Genomic DNA, 16,405 nt, shown 5'->3' with positions numbered 1-16,405 from the left:
GCCTGAACCTGTCTGGCCCGCTGCTTTTTGACCTGGGCCTTTACAATGAAGGTTTTCGTGCAATCCCGTTCCTACACTGTACCTCATGAAGTGTACGCTGAATAATGCCCGGGGTTATTCTCCTTGGTGCACACGAGGTTTACTGTTATTAGAAGGAAAACGAACAAAAATACATCTTTTTTTTTTTTTTCTTTTTTTTTTTTTAAATAAATGCAGCTATGTCATTGCCTACCACTTCCTTCCCATTATTTCAACTCGTCCGGTGATTGGCCCAGCGACAAGGGTCTCGGCTGCGATTCGTGTACCGTCATTGGCTGGTTTGGGTCTCTTGGGCAAAATCTCTAATTTGATTGGTTTGTCTGTGAAAAACTGGATTAACGAAGTTTGAATTTTGCAAAACTGACCAAGAAGTGCACACGCGAGAAAGGCTCAGGGCTGGGTCATAGTTCAGTAGATTACAATTTAAAACGAACAGTGTTATTTCGATTTAAACAATACACAGCCGCCTTGAATATAGAACTGATCACGCCTGCCGAATAGTTTAAATGAAGACGCTCGGTAGCTGTAGTCATATTTACTGTTATTAATGTACCGCCTGTATTCGGAACTTTAAACACCAGATATATTTAAATCAATAACTGAGTGAATGCAGCAGAATCCTCAACTAAAGTGGATTAAACGAGTCCCATGCAGCGCAAGTTGAATGTAATTATTACGTTTATAACGCCAGTGTTTCTTGTTTTTTTTTTAAAATCAGATTGTGAAGGAAAGCATATTTTTTATTTTTTGCCTGAAAATGTTTCACTGATCATCGGCTGTAAGCATATTAAGCAGCTTGGCTTTGGACAATTAAGTACAGCACTGTACAGACTATTCCGCTTTGTTTCTTTATAGACCTTCGTTATTTAGGCCTACGGCATTGCCGATCACATTCCCTCAAGACACCCGAAGCCTTGAAATGGTAAGAATGAATGTTAAATCAGCTGCTGTTTTTATTTCTGTTGTATACACGTATGATGTGTGACAAAACTGTTTAAGGGTGGTATACAGTTAGTAACGCGATATGATTTCAGCGCCGTGGTGTGGCATTGCTCAGTGTGGCCGTTGCGAGCATTCTTATTTTCGCTATTGTTGTTAATGTTCGAACAATTAGGACTTCTGCTCACAATAGGCTATTATGACTGACCAAATCGTTAAAAAAAAAACCCAAAAAAACACACATAGGCTTTGCCAGTGGCCCCCCCCCCCCCAGTAAAAGTTATAAAGTAAGCCTTTTAAAACAGTGTTGCCCCCACAACTACATCAAAAGAAACCCAAAATGTAGTCCTTGATGACATCAGTGTAGACCACTTTGTCAGAAAGCACGTGTCTTGTTGATGGTTAAGTCTCACAGTAGCACAAAAAGCACACGACTCTGATGCATGTACACAAAGACAGGCAGACACTTCTGGTTGAGACCTTTGTTTAAATGTGTTACATGTTCTGTTAGCCATGCTGCGAATGGCTACATTGTGTAAAAACTGCTTTTTGTGTCACACTCAAAATACGCCCTACTGTAATTAAATTGCATGGGTTGAGAGGGCTATCTGAGCTCAGGGACTGAATTTAATAATAGCTAGGGGGGATAAAATGAATAGCAGAAATCTGAATTAAGCCAGTTTTGTAATTTAACAGTGTAGTGCTATGCCAGTATATCATTCGGCCCTTGGTGAACGTCAGTTTTTCTTTCTCTTCTGCCCTCCCAGGCAACTCAAAAGGTCAATCTGTCTAGTCAAGTCCTGGCTTTGAGACGCCGTTCTCTCCCTCAGCTCAGACAGAAGTCCCTCCCGAATCCAGAGGCGACAGCAGCTCCCCCTAAACTGGTGGGCCAGCCCCCACTAGGGAAAGAAGGGGGGACCCAGAGACGGCAGCCCCTGAAAGACAGGAATAACGTCCAGATCGGAGGTCTTGAAAAGCCCTGTTTGGAGAGGAGTGCTTCAGCAGGTGCCCCGGAGGGGAAGCTACTGAGACGGCAAGCTGTTAACACCAGGAGGTTCAGCCTGGGGGATGGGGATTTGAGACAGATACCGAAGCGCAGTGGGGTGGAGGCTGTTGAGAGCCCTCTGGACGGCCTGCCTGCCTGCGGGGAGAAGGGTCTGGAAAGAGATGGAAGAAGCTTTCTCCCGATGGAGGGAGGGGTGGGGTGGAGTCCAGGGAGCCCTGCCTCTGGAGGAACGGGGAGCGCTGGCAATTGCACCTTTGAGAAGGCGGATTGCGATGCAGCAGAAATGCTGCCTGGTTTGGAGAAGGAGGCTCCCGACAGCCCCCCTGTCGAGACGCTCCAGGGTACTGTGGTGCTGAGTGGCTACGAGGAGGAGGAGGCAGAAACAAGCGAAGACCTTCCCAGCGCTGCCCGGGTTCAGTGTAACAGCATTGCTGAGCAAGTCCTTGAACTAGAAGGGGGCGGGACAGAACCTGAGCTGCACCCACCCCCTATACTCCAGGGGAATGAGCAGTTAGCCAGCTGCCGATATTTCAGCACCCCACTAGCAGCTGAACTCTCAAAGAGATACCTGAGCCCTGTCCTGGAGGAGTCTTGCTCTCTAGATCATAGGGGAAGGTCTCCACACATGGTCCCCTCCCCCAGCAAGCACCCTGTGCAAGCTGCTTTAATAGAAGAGAAGGAGGAGGCGTCAGAGAAAACGTCTGCCCTGTTTTGTAGCTTTTTTGCAGAGGAGTGTGTCTCTGTTGTAAACCAGATCCTTAGCAATCCTTCAACCCCAGGAACCCCCTGGAAAGCTGCTCAGCCAGCCAGAGATGGAAGCAACGTGGACGTTTCTACCATTGAAGCAGAGCCCCTTCCTTGTGACTGGACCCCCATGAAGTCTTTCATAGATCAGTCTTGCATCAATCCTGAGACCTCTGAAATGTGGGGGGTGAGCCTCCTGGACTTGGAGAACCTTAACTTGCAGCTGGTGGAGCTGAACGAAACCAGGGAGGAGGGAGGAAGAGGAGGGCAGGAGGAGGAGGAGGAGGACGAGAGCAAGGCTGCTGGATCCTCGCTGCGTGACTCTATGTCGGCCAAGTCCTACGCCCTTGCGCTGCTGAAACGGGTGCGAGCGCTGAGAAGTCTCTCTCCGTCCTCGCAAGGAAAGACCTGCGAGGAGCCACCTGAGAAAAAGGAGTGCGGGAATGCCACAGTGCTGCTGGAAATTGTGGAGGAAGCCGAGGAGTTGTCAGGCAGCGGCTCCTACAGAGCATCCGGCTCAGCTCAGGAAAGTCTGGAGAAAAAAGAGGAGGGCACCAGCGTCGGGGGTAATGACACCATCGATCTGCCCAACACTATGGTGGACCTGAATGCCACCATTGATCTTCCCAGCACCACTGTGGACCTGAAGAATGCCACCATGGAATTGCCAAATGCCACCATGGACCTGAAGAACTCAGCGGGAATGGAAGTGGAGCCAGCAAAGGGGGAGGCTGACCACAACCAGACCTGGGAACTGAAGCCTGGAGCTGCAGGCGGAGTGCCTGAAGGAGAGAGGGGAGCCGACCGGGTGGCAGGCAGGGGGCCTCCCAGCGAGAGCACTTTCAGCCGCAGTGTCTTGACCAGCCCTGTGGTTTCCCAGCAGGGCCAGGATTGCTTCCTGCCGTGGCCTGCGGATGGCAGCCCAGATATAAAGGTCTCCTGCCTGGTCACTTCGACCCCGCTTGCTGGGCCCAATTTCCAGCAGGGCAAAGCGATGAAGTGCCTCTCCTTCAACAGGGACTCCAGTGTCTTGTTCAGCATTTCGAGCGCCGAGGGCAGCAGCAGCAGCAACAAGCCACTCCAATCGAACGCTCAGCCCAGCACCCTGCCAACTCGAGCCAGCCAGAGCGTCCGGCCCTCCAATATTCTGGGGCAGCAAAAGACTCTCCTGCCCCCGTCGGTGACAGGGCTGCCCACTTTGTCTAGAAAGACGCTGGTGCCCCCATCGCTCCGCTCCACACGGCCCAAGACACTGGTGCCTCCGGGGGCTGTGCAGTCACAACGCCCCTCCCTGGTGAACCCCCGCTTTGGCCTCCCTTCCGGACCAGCCCACCCCAGTGTCAAGATTCAAAGACTCCCCAGGCCAGCATCTGTGAAGAAGCCTGAAAGAGGAGGAGGGAAGAACTCCAGCACAGCAGAGGTAACCCTTGACACCCCCACCATCAGATGAACAATATCAATGTTCAGCATTGTTGGCAGATGAGATTCACTGGCATATCCAGCAGTAATAACCTCTGGTTTTGCTATGCGCTTTCAGTAGTCACTGCTATGAAATGAGAATGGATGCTCCCGATGCATTAATGATATATTTGTTGTTTTTGCAGACCTCTGCCTTCACTCCAGCGTGCAACTCTGCAAAGCCGGCTTCGAGTGGCCTCAAGCCTCCTGCAGCTGCCGGTGAGAAAGGGCTTAGTCACTCTGACCGCCCTCAAGAATAACCTACCATAACTTCAAACACCATAAAATCTTTGGTCTTACTAAGCTTGGAGTAAACCGCTGCTTTGACAGCATCCTCTGGGGTTTACAGTATGATACCTGTGTGTGTTCTGTTGCCTTTTAAAAATGCAGGTTTCTCTGTACCTGCTGCATGGCTCACCGCTGTATTGCTTATTAAACAGGCTTGTGTTGCTTCAGGTACCAAGGCGCTGGGCTCCAGCCTTCCCAAGCCAGCCGTCTCGGGGACGAGGCCCCCCCACATGTCTCTGCAGGGGCCCAGGGTGTCTGCTGACCTGAAAGGGAAGGGATTGCGAAAGCCAGGCTCAGTCAGCCCCAGAGGTCTCGCTACAAACAGAATGTCATTCAGTAATACATACAGTAGAGTCTGGCTAGGAGAACACCCTACGGGAAGCAGGCCGAGTATTGATCAATGAATATGTGTTACTTGTCATGCCACACGTGCATTGACATGAAATGAACAGAATAAGAGAAAAGCAATAGGCAAGTGTATGTTAATAAACTATAATCATGACGGTAACGTTAATGAACGGAGCCCAGCACCCCTACACACGTTAATAAATGCAGCAGCAGCTTAGGAAGTGTTCTGGGAGGTGTTCCTATATGCAGACTCCTGCAGTACCACCTCGGCGTTTAATATCCGGCAGTACTACAGAAAATTGACAACAGCATAGCATGAAAAACATCTCGAGGACGTGATGGTCCTGTTAATTTCTTGTCTTTCTGTATATTCTTTACATTTCATGATTTGATGGCAATCCTGTGCTGGTGGTTGTCACGGTTATAACCCAGAAGAATTATTTCCATCGGTGTAGCCGAGTGGTGCTGGTGCTAAAGACAGGGAGCTGGGAAGGTCTTGTAACTCATCTTCACTGAATTTGTTCTGCCAATTTGCAGGTTCAGCCATTCCAGGCCCCAGTGGGATTACCCAGAAGCCCTCGGGGCCTGCAGCCGCCTCTGGGGCGCGGAGACATTCTGGGAAATTCCGAGACACTGAGGAAAGCAGCCTTCCAACGGCAAAGAGGCAGAAAATCGGTAAGGAGGGCTTTTATTTGCTTTATTATTAACTCATGTTTGGTTTGATTTTAGGTTTGGTAAATTGTGCAGGATGGGTACAGAACCTAACCTTTCCAGAGACAAGCATCACAGCTGGCACCATATCAGGATTTCAACCTTGAACCTTCTCCCTCCCAGTCTTTGATATAAGAGCCATTTCCAGGGTTCTGTGCCTCCCCAGTCTGTGTTCATGTTGCTAAGCGGTAATCCATAGGAACCCTGCTCACTCCAGTTTATGGTCACAAAGTTTAAACTTTCTGAGCAGTGCAGTGTGTGGGATGCCATATCATTGTGCTAGTCTTTGCTGCGCCACTGATGATGCTAATAACTGGAGTTGAAGTTTGTATCCCACATGTTCTTTTCACTGATGTCTGCTGACTGTTCCCTTCTTGTAAGCGGACCAGTTCCAGGGTGTGTGAGCGTTCGGAGATCTTGTCACCTAACCGCGCGTCTCTTATTTGGTCGTGCAGTTCCAGGCTCGTCAATCCCAAGTGTCTGCAGGATTCCCCAGAAGTCCACAGCGTCTGCTTCTGCCCCAAGAGGACTGCTGAGGCCTCCTGTGAGACAGGCTGGGAAATATCAAAGACTGCAGCAGAGCAGCCTGGTGACTCCAAAGAGGCAGATAACAGGTAGGAGGCTCTCCTTTCTTTCAGGGGTACAGTAGAGGCTTTCATAGTATTGAACTCAACCAATTTGTGATGAGCTCAGTGAGGACAGCTGTGATTGCAGAAGCTTTCGTGTAACATTGTGCATTTCAATCTGAAACGCAGCTTTGACAGGCTTTGAAAGAATTTTTATTGTCATCCTGACCTTCTGTTTTCTTTCCCCCCAAGGTCCTACCCCACGACCTGGCAGTGCCAAACCAAGAGGGAGTCCCCTAAAACAAACTGTGGGTAAGAAGTGTTGACTAATCAACTGTCTCGACTGAGTTCTTTATATATTTGAAGTTAGTTTCCACGGTACTGAGATTCTCTACTTCCTTCCCAGGTCCTTTCACCTCTGCCAACTTCACATTTGAACCCAAGCAGCGATCTGTGAGCCCCCTCAAACAAACGGAGGGTAAGACCGGTCTGAGTAACGCACTGCAGTTCTGAAAAATGAGCTGTTTTGACTACGGCATGCATTAATGCCAGGCAGTATATTTACACATTGCTTGTTGTAATCAAACCTAATGAGACCATTTGCGGGCACTGCCATTTGACAGCTCAGTTTCTTTTCTTTGTTCTGGGGAGTGGGGTGTCTGGCTTTGGTAATCTCCCCTATAGTAATGCTGTGTTGATCTCTGCTGTATATTCAACACACAATGCCTGTATTTAAGCAGGGTCAGTATTGATGTACTAACTCTATGGACATGTAATATTGACTTGCTAACCTGCTTTTGTTTCTTGCCAGTTACTGTCCTGTCCGCCAACCTCACATTCGAACCTGAGCAGCCAGACTCCAGTCCAGCAAAACAAACTCCGGGTAAGAGGAGTTACTGCTGACTACTTCATTATCTGCACTGCCCTGGCTGTGTGCTGACTTGGCTGTACTGTATAGAGTGGGCTGGCTGTTCACTCTCCCTAATGCACACTTGGTACAGAGCTAGCACTGCAGATGTGTGAGCCAGCAGATTCAGTGGACGTTACCTGCATCTCGGATTCCCAATCCATGACTCTGTCCTATTGAATTTGCAAGGATATTGTACACTTACTTCCTACTTCTGTCATCCCAGATCCTGCTCCATCAGCCAGACTCACGTGTGAACCAGAGCAGCCAGCCGTGAGCCCGTCTGAACAAACTGAAGGTAAGACAGGTCTGAGTAATGCACAACCGAGGTACCTGTGAGCCCTGCTGAGTAATGCACCACTGAGGTACCTGTGAGCTGTGCTGAGTAATGCACCACTGAGGTACCTGTGAGCTGTGCTGAGTAATGCACCACTGAGGTACCTGTGAGCTGTGCTGAGTAATGCACCACTGAGGTACCTGTGAGCTGTGCTGAGTAATGCACCACTGAGGTACCTGTGAGCTGGGTAATGCACCACTGCTGAGTAATGCACCACTGAGGTACCTGTGAGCCGTGCTGAGTAATGCACCACTGAGGTACCTGTGAGCTGTGCTGAGTAATGCACCACTGAGGTACCTGTGAGCTGTGCTGAGTAATGCACCACTGAGGTACCTGTGAGCAGTGCTGAGTAATGCACCACTGAGGTACCTGTGAGCAGTGCTGAGTAATGCACCACTGAGGTACCTGTGAGCAGTGCTGAGTAATGCACCACTGAGGTACCTGTGAGCAGTGCTGAGTAATGCACCACTGAGGTACCTGTGAGCAGTGCTGAGTAATGCACCACTGAGGTACCTGTGAGCAGTGCTGAGTAATGCACCACTGAGGTACCTGTGAGCAGTGCTGAGTAATGCACCACTGAGGTACCTGTGAGCAGTGCTGAGTAATGCACCACTGAGGTACCTGTGAGCCCTGCTGAGTAATGCACCACTGAGGTACCTGTGAGCAGTGCTGAGTAATGCACCACTGAGGTACCTGTGAGCAGTGCTGAGTAATGCACCACTGAGGTACCTGTGAGCAGTGCTGAGTAATGCACCACTGAGGTACCTGTGAGCAGTGCTGAGTAATGCACCACTTTGCATGGTCCAGGTTCTCTGTAAATCTGTTGTCTTGAATCTTCAGTTCCATAGAGCTGATCTCAAATAGTACAAGGAATGAGTGATTCAGCAAAAGAAAGCAAACTGTGTGCAATGACTTTGCAGGCTCTCGGGTCCCCAAGTTAACGCTACTGAAGTTGCCAGGAAGTATTTGCTAACTTGTTTTTCATTTGTGCTCGGTCCTGCTTAGTCTGCCAGCTTCACATTTGAACCTGAGCAGCGCACTATGAGTCTGTTGACACAGTGAGTGTAAGGCAGGTCTGAAGTGCTCTTTAGTGAAGGTTCTCAAGATGTCTGGAGTTTGCTGGCTGTCCAATATTCCTGTCTAATTTTGTCAACTTGCGTTTCTTCCAAGCTCCTGCTTCTCAAGCGGACCTCGCACCCGAACCAGAACAGCCAGCTAGGAGCCCCCTGAAGCAAGCTGAGGGTGAGTCTCCACTGTGTTGAGTGTGCTCGCTGTCACAAGGCCAGTGCTTGCGCTGCATAGTGTTTTGTGGGCACTTGGTTATCTGGATAGGAGTTGTTGTTTATGCTCCCTGTCCTTGCTGTGAACAAAACTCAAGTCCGGATCTTTGTTCCTTTCTTTCCTCATCCCCAGGTGCTGCCCCACCTTCCAGCCTGCCAGGAGCCGAGGGTAAGACCTGTGCTGTACCGAGCAGCCTGGTGTATATTTTGGTTTTTGAATTTCCAATGTTGCTTTTATATTTGCAGATTTAATGTGTCTTACCACTTGGCTTTACTGCATTAGTGACTGCACTGGGGTTCTCTCTCTCTCTCCTCTCACATGTTTACTTCATCCTCCTTCTTCCTAGAGCCTGCCCCACCTCTGGACCCCACCGCTAGCAGCCCAGAACAAGCAGAGGGTAAGACTCTTGTGAGTGATCTTACTGCTGTGAGCTTCTCCAACATTGAGTCCTGTGTTTTAATTTCCAGCTGAGCTGGTTGTGTGCCCAGGCTTTAGCCAATGTGATTGCTGATGCAGTGATTTTCTTTGCCAACCTGCTTTTCTCTTACTTCCCAGGGTCTGTTCCCTCTTCTGCCAATGTCACATTTGAATCTGAGCAGCCTGCTGTTAGCCCACTAAAGCAAACCGAGGGTAAGGGGAGTGGGGCGTTGGGGAGACCGTCGTGAGCTCTGATCCCCAGTGCGTAATTCAGTCTATTTTCAGTCCGCTTCCTGATACACATGCAGTTGTGCTGTGGTGAGCTTACTGTTCTTTTTGTACTCCCTGGTAATGGCTTGCTGCATTATTGAAGAGTGTGTATAGATGTAGACAGACAGACAGACAGACACACATTAAATAATTATATATATATTATAGATTATATATAGATATATATAGATATATATATATATATATAATATATATATAGTATATATATATGCGCAGGATATGAATGTCAACAATTATATTTTTTTCCTTCTTTCGGATCTAGTCCAATCCAACTGCCCCAAACCTGAACCCGACCAGCCAGCAGCCGGCCCCCTTAAAGAAAATCAAGGTACCGAGCTCTCTAACTTTGTACTATGAAACCTAGTTTTTGTGTTTTTTGCTGTCTCTTGGTGTGTGCTGTTTTTAATCCTCTTCAGCTAAGAAACTACGCTGTGATGATTTCACAGCTGCACATGCAGTACCACTGAATGCCTACTAGAGGGCAATATTTCTTTTTTTTTTTTTTTATATTTACATTGTAAGATTTGGTTTTCTTAAATAAGCCAGTCTTCAGGTAGTTTCAATGAAGAGTTTATTCAGGAACAAAGCCAGTCACATGTGACGCATGCACAAGGCTTCGGCTGATGGTATTCTGAGCTGGCTTCAGTGTAGGTGGTTTATCTGTGCAAACAAATGACTTGGTAGAGCACAGACACAGCTAGCTTCAGTAGTTTACACAGCAAGGAAAGGGCTGCTTGATGACTGCAGATTCAGGCTGTCCATCTATTCTTGTTCTTTTGGACCGTACTGCGACCTCTGACAGTGTTAGTCATGATGCTCCTTACATAGTTTAGAGAACTACAGCTGTGTTTTATATGCTATATCTGTATGCTTCCCCTCGGTCAAATAATTAGTCGTCATGGCATTAGTTCTCATTGCTATGGTGACGACACGCAGACTAAACCTGATGCTGCTTTGGCTGTTTCTGTACTTTAACTGCCTGACTGAAATTCAAACTTGGATGCAGCAGAATTTTCTGCAATGAAATCTTAGCAAGACAGCGGTCGTGCTGTTGGGTTCTTCGAACCAGCTGTGTAAAGTTGGTAGTTTTTAGTTTGGTCATTGGTAGTCCTACATCCTGAATCTAGGTGTTAAATTTGATTCCGTGTTGTCTTTTGAGGCCCACGTTAGAAATATCTGTGGAATATCTTTTTTTTCATCTATGAAATATCGCTTGCATCAGATCCTCTTTGTGAATGTCTGATGTGGAGAAACTGACGCCTTCATTTCATTGACTAGGGAATGTCTTGTTTCCGCTAATGCTCTTAATAGGTTGCAATGCATTCAAAATTCTGCTGCTCAAGTTTTAACAAGAAAAAGAAAGCATGACTGTATAACAGCAGTTTAGCATCTCTGCACTGGTAACCAGTTAAATATAGAGCACATTAACAGTTGACGTCTCCGTTTCTTCTTCACTTCTCCAAGGTCAGCAGAAACCCAGATCACAAGGTTAACTTGAGCGTTCATTTTGAATTGCTACTTTTGAGGAGATACAAACCTACTGAATCCTGGATGATTCCAGGCAGCTCGGCAAATATTAACAGCTTGATTGGGTGGGAGTTTTGCTGCATTCACAGCCGGCAAAGCGTCATACCCACGCATCACAAGGTCGAACGCTGGTGATTGCAAACGGCTATGTACAGCTTGATTTTAAGAGTTCATTCACCCTGCCTTTATTCAGAGCTTACATTAAACACAGGAAAACCACACAATGTTCAGGGACTGAGTTTGGAAATTTCTCGCTGCTTTATCATTTAAAGGGGAAACACAAAATGATTGCAATTGATATATAAAAGTTTGCAACACACATGCCCTGTCATCTCTGTCATAATGAGCTCAAGCAGATGTGTTAGTTCATGGTTGTGGTGTTTGTGGTTTCAGGCTGCAGAGAGTGTGAGCGGTGTGCATGGTACCAGCACGAGAATCAGACCCTGACTGAGACTATCCGAGCTCTCCGGGAGAGACTGGCCAAAGGTAGGGTCAGGGCTGCTTGCTTCTGTGAGGACTATGTTGTGCGTCTTGCAAGCCTGATATATATATATATATATATTTTTTTTTTTTGCTGTAAAACCAGGAATGGATGAGAGTTGCTGATGGAGTATTTAGTATACAAGATCACACTGTCTCAGGAGGACCGCATCTGTCAGTCTCAGGAACTGAAGCAGTTTTTTCCAGGGCCAAAGTGGTTCTCTAGAGATTCTGTCTAATTTTCTAAAGGTTTTGTACTCTTAAGATTTATATGTGTTTTAAACATTTCAACTTGTATTTAGAAATGTTGGGTAACTACTCTGATGGCCCATAGCAAGAAACGGTGTGGTTTAAAATAAATGCATACAATACTAAAGAGAAAGTGTATAGTAAACTCCTAATAACACTAATTTTTAACATGCATGTTTGTGATAATAGATTACAGGTTTCGACAACATTTCAAATGAGTCTTTTTTTGGATAACGTTTAATTGTTTAAACTATTAAGTCCTCTCTCTTTTGCATGTGTTCAGTGGAAGAGGTAACTGTTGTACTGTAACCTGCAGCCCTGGGTCTGATTGGTTCCACCTGTCCCACTCCTCCTTCTCAAATTTCACTTCATTGTTTTTGTTGCAGAGACTAATGACTGCTAAGCGGGTGGATGGAGGAGAGCCCATACAAAAAGCAGATGTGTGCTCTGAAATCGAAATATCGTTTTTAAGACCCTTTTTTTTTTTTTTTTTTTTTTTTTTTTTTTAAATCTATGCTCAATGAGATGTTAAAAAAAAAAAAAAAAAAAAAAAAAAAGTAATATATTTTATGTAGCGCTGGGCCATCGATCTATTCTTTCTGTATCTGGAATGTGATAATTGGGGTCTGTTTTTTAGATCTTATTATGCGAGATGGCCATCATTTGTCTTGTCTTATGCAATTAAATGTGTTTTGTAAATTAAATATTTGCACAGTGAATATTTGCAGTGAATTCCTCTTTGTAGCAGCGTGCCCCTTGGTTGTAAGGATTTCTGTTGTAAAAGAGTCTTCACAGCTGCCATTTAGAGCCCACGTCGGTCTCCACCTCTGAATGAGTTGGCTGTTCTCAACAGTTGTCATCTGGTTTAACCCATTCAATGCCAAGTACATTTCATTTAACTCTGAATGGGTTAACACAAGTGTGCAGCTGGTGGCTGCAGGCTACCTGTCCCCTGCAGCACTAGGTGAGCATGAATGACGAGGAAGATGAAGGGGGGGGGGGGGTTTATTAAGTATCACTGTGCCAAGTGCTGCTATCACCAGCGCATTTGCATGAAATGTACCGTGAAGTGCTTTGTGATGCTGTGGTATGAAAGGCGCTGTGTAAATGTGGCGGGGGTGTGGTGAGGTGTGAGTCAGTAGTATGTGTGCTATGCATTTGGATGGGAAAGAACTAGAATTTGCTTTTATATATTCACAACTCAATTTTGCACAACAGTAGGGTCTGTAGATAGTCGCTCTTGATAAAAGTTTTATAGTGAGCACATAGCTTGAGGTTACCCAGTTGTTGGGTGTTTTGTGTATTTTGGGTGCCTGTCACCTCTCCAAGAGGCAGAACAATTCCCAGAATGCAGTGCAACGTGCGTTAACTGAACTGTCCCCTGTACATAAACTTACATTGTTGGCTGTACTAATGAGACAGGCTGAACGAGTCCAGCCGGCTTGGTTGGCCATTATTTGCCCAAAGTTGTAGAGTTAGCCTCTCGCTCCCATATGTTATACTGTACAGCACAAGACTAGAAAATAACAAACGTTTGACTCTCCCAGCTTACTGTACCCTGCTGGCTAGGGTCGCCTACACACACGGGACCTCTGGCTAATTCTAGCTGGAGTAATCCTGTATTAAAAGGATGCGTTTACTACAACACAGCAGCCCTGCAGCAAAGGCTTCAGAGACTGTGAATCTCTGCTTATTAACCTGGAAGCAAATCATGTACAATGTGCATCTAGAAATGTAACACGGTTTAAGTAACAGGATTTAAACCGAGGCAAAGCTTAAAAGAATGAAAAGTTGTAAAAAGCAGCAGACAAACTTTTTTGTTTTTTGTTTTTGGCTGATCTCGTGTTCTAATGAAAATGTAGCTCTAAAAAGCAATGTGTGTTCATCAGTTTAAGATGAGGAGATCCTGGTGCACTTATAAAAACGGGGTCATTGCTGAATTACTATGAAAAGGCTTGCCTAGAGTGGCAGGCTTTGAGCTGTGCAGATGGGGCAGAATGTTTTAAATACATGAAATAACAGAATATAACAAAAACTAACAACACTTGTAATGCAAAATATAAAAACTGCCCCTGTGCTGCCTGTTTTAATGAAAACTCAGTTATGGTCGATGGCTGCTATAGTTGCAAAGACACTGAGCTGCTGTTTTTTGTACAAAGACTACTGATTACCGTCAAATGTGAGATTTCACGTTTTTTGCCTGGGGGGGTGTCTTTATGCAACCACCTCTCAAACAAACAAGCGTGGAAGATGATAAGGTCAGGAAATTGATTATTCCATAAAGAGGCAGCTGAGAGAATGAAAGATTTGCCTCTTGCAATCACATCTCACAAATAGAGGGCATAGAGTCTGTTTGTATCTTCGAGAACAGCCAGATTTGTATGCTTGGTGATGAGTGTGGAAATTGCATGAGAGAATAAGTTTGTCTGAGCTTTCATGACGCCCGGTAAAGAAAGAATCGTTTACTTCCTGATGCACTTGCACTCTATCTCGGCCATTGATGGACAGGGCCGTGCATAACCTGTTCACACCTACAATCAGCAAGCTTTCTAGATGCTTGCAATAATAATAAATCAAGCACACAACTTGCTTAGCTAGTGGCAGCAGCAAAAAAGGGGTTTTGTCTGGTGTGAATGGTCCAGTATACTAACAGCACCGGTTCATTTGCATTCCCATGCATGCGTGTGCTTTGAATGTTGCTGTAAACTGAGTTGTATGTGATCTGCCCCCTGCTTGCCCACTGCCTCGTCAGAGCTCCACTTTGCAATGTCTGCAGCAGCTAGTAGAGAGAGAGACGGCAGCCAGCATACAAGATTACAAAAAAAACAACATGGCCTTCTGTGGCAGGTACAGTACAGCAACGTTCCCCAGCGTTTGCATCCTTCTTGGCACAGTTAAAGGGTTAACTTGGTGATGCAGCTTTTAAGTTTTTGTAGAAGAGCCATTCTGCAGAATTCTGCTCACAGGCCTGTTACTAGCAGTTTACTGAAAGTCTGATGAAACATGACGTCTAGCTTGTAGTCCTAGAATTCCAGCACACTTGTATTTTAAATGGTAAAGTCAACAACGATGGCAACAGAAACATTTGCATATCTGTTCTTCCAAAGAAAAGTTACATTTCTTAGCTAATGCATTTTAAAGGCTGTGATTATGGATTTTCAATGTCTTCTCTTAAAATGTCATTGAATTATATTGTAGTCAAATACTTGCCTATGACTTGATTCACCTGGTTTGGAGATCCACAGTCCATTTTTGTGCTGCTTCACAGGCTTAACGTTGGCTATTTCATTTAACCATCATTGCATGGGTCTCTGCCTTTTGACTGTATTATTTCCTTTCCAGAAACACAATTGAGGTCATGCAAAATACAGATGTTCCCAGTTTCAACAGAAATGCAACTGGTGAAATAAGACGGGTGACCAGGGAAAAGCATGTCTTCTAATACAGCCTTTGAGGAATAACCCATGCAAACTACTGCCTGTTCTAAAAGACAACCTTAAAGCCTGCATGCATGATCCCAGTGCAAGCCCCACGCTCAGTATCTCAGCCCCACGCAGGCACTGGCTTGTTTGTGTCTTACATTGTGCAGTATATTAAAACCGCATGGAATCGTGCATATCAATATAGAAACACATAGCCAGACTTTGCCTCAAAGGAATGGCCTTAAGCTGTTACTTTGAAAGCTTTTTCAAATAAAACCTGGCCTCTTCCAGGTAGCAATAAAAACAACACAAACTCGACACTTTGCATCCCACAAGTTTTTACTAGAGTGGGTGGTTTGCATGTTAACGAGGCAGCACACAGAGGCACAGAGCAGCGTGTGGTGTAATCAGAGAGAGAGAGCAGAAAAAAAAAAAACTCAGATCTGTGCCATCTCAGCCTGGTAATATAAAGCCATCTCAGTGTGGCCAGTGGAAAGAATCCGAATTCTTCATGGGTGGGATCAGGGGCCCATCATAATGAATGTAGAACAACACAGCACATGTATGTCATGGGACACTGTAAACTGGGACACTTCTGTCCTTTCATCATTGAAAGGTATCGCTTACAAAATGTGTATAGCAATACAACATTCTATACATTGGAAACCATACATTGAGTCTGCGTGTTACTGTTTAAGTTCTGAAAGCGGTTAGATTGTATTATATAACTCCTGGCTCTAGGCTTGGCATGTGTGGTTTATGATACTGTATAACAACTTTACATGGGATTATTGGATTCAATGGCAGGAAAAGGCAGTGAGCTGCTATTTAACCCAGTCCTAATACAGTCCCTAATGTAGAAGAAACAGCTTCAGGGTGTAGCCAATAACACGGAGCAGCTGTTGCTCCAGCTAGCCCCCTCCACCAGTCACTGAGCTGCGTATGCCACATACTGAATCCACTATCAAAAACACCCTGCTGCTAATAATACCACCTCCCGTACCTTTGAATTGCAAGGCAAGCTCATTTTATTTTATTATTTAATGTGCATTAAGTTTAAAATTGCCAAACTTATCAAACCGCGCAATGCAGTTGCTGGTTAGAAACGCATCCCCTCTTCCAGTGTAAAGCCTTTTATCTGGAACTACCACCATGCTGAAGCAGACACACCCATTATCTGTGGCTTGCGTGCAATGTTCAGTGCCAGTAAATGACACCTTTCCAGTGAGATACTGGACTGCTTGCTGCTGCTGCTGCTGCTGCTGCTGCTGCTCTATTACGACCCCTGGTTGCATCAGAAAGTAAACTGCAGAATGCTGGCACTGCATTACCCCTGCGGCATTGTGGGGGATGGAGTTTTATTTAGCCCGAAGAGTCCTCATTCGGCCCCTAATT

The 16,405-nt window shown here is 45.9% G+C and overlaps 1 protein-coding gene across 3 annotated transcripts; it reads left to right on the top strand.

Moving 5' to 3' along the window:
* Positions 1–409: 409 nt before the first annotated feature.
* Positions 410–12,307, top strand: LOC121295930 (proteoglycan 4-like). 3 transcript variants are annotated; one of them, XM_041221054.1, is made up of 17 exons: positions 410–961; positions 1,746–4,148; positions 4,333–4,405; positions 4,643–4,783; positions 5,360–5,497; positions 5,989–6,147; positions 6,352–6,411; positions 6,506–6,577; positions 6,911–6,982; positions 7,233–7,304; positions 8,514–8,585; positions 8,757–8,792; positions 8,971–9,021; positions 9,180–9,254; positions 9,595–9,660; positions 11,253–11,345; positions 11,975–12,307. In XM_041221054.1, the coding sequence occupies exons 1-17, from the start codon at positions 959–961 to the stop codon at positions 11,989–11,991; spliced, it is 3,603 nt and encodes a 1,200-aa protein (XP_041076988.1). In that variant the 5' UTR covers positions 410–958; the 3' UTR covers positions 11,992–12,307. The 3 variants fall into 3 exon arrangements, with proteins under 3 accessions (XP_041076988.1, XP_041076989.1, XP_041076990.1); XM_041221055.1 differs by lacking the exon at positions 4,643–4,783; XM_041221056.1 differs by lacking the exons at positions 11,253–11,345; positions 11,975–12,307 and having other exon boundaries at positions 8,971–9,032; positions 9,595–9,661.
* The last annotated feature ends 4,098 nt before the right edge of the window (positions 12,308–16,405 follow it).

This window comes from Polyodon spathula, chromosome 20 (genome assembly GCF_017654505.1).
Source record: "Polyodon spathula isolate WHYD16114869_AA chromosome 20, ASM1765450v1, whole genome shotgun sequence".
Lineage (NCBI taxonomy): Eukaryota > Metazoa > Chordata > Actinopteri > Acipenseriformes > Polyodontidae > Polyodon > Polyodon spathula.
This window is presented reverse-complemented; position numbering and strand designations above follow the sequence as displayed.

What these genes read in the sequence shown, in the direction of transcription:
- LOC121295930 (XM_041221054.1), top strand. An exon ending in GGCAAAGAGGCAGAAAATCG is followed by an intron (nt 5,498 to 5,988) that starts GTAAGGAGGGCT and finishes TTGGTCGTGCAG; the next exon opens with TTCCAGGCTCGTCAATCCCA. An exon ending in TCCAGCAAAACAAACTCCGG is followed by an intron (nt 6,983 to 7,232) that starts GTAAGAGGAGTT and finishes CTGTCATCCCAG; the next exon opens with ATCCTGCTCCATCAGCCAGA.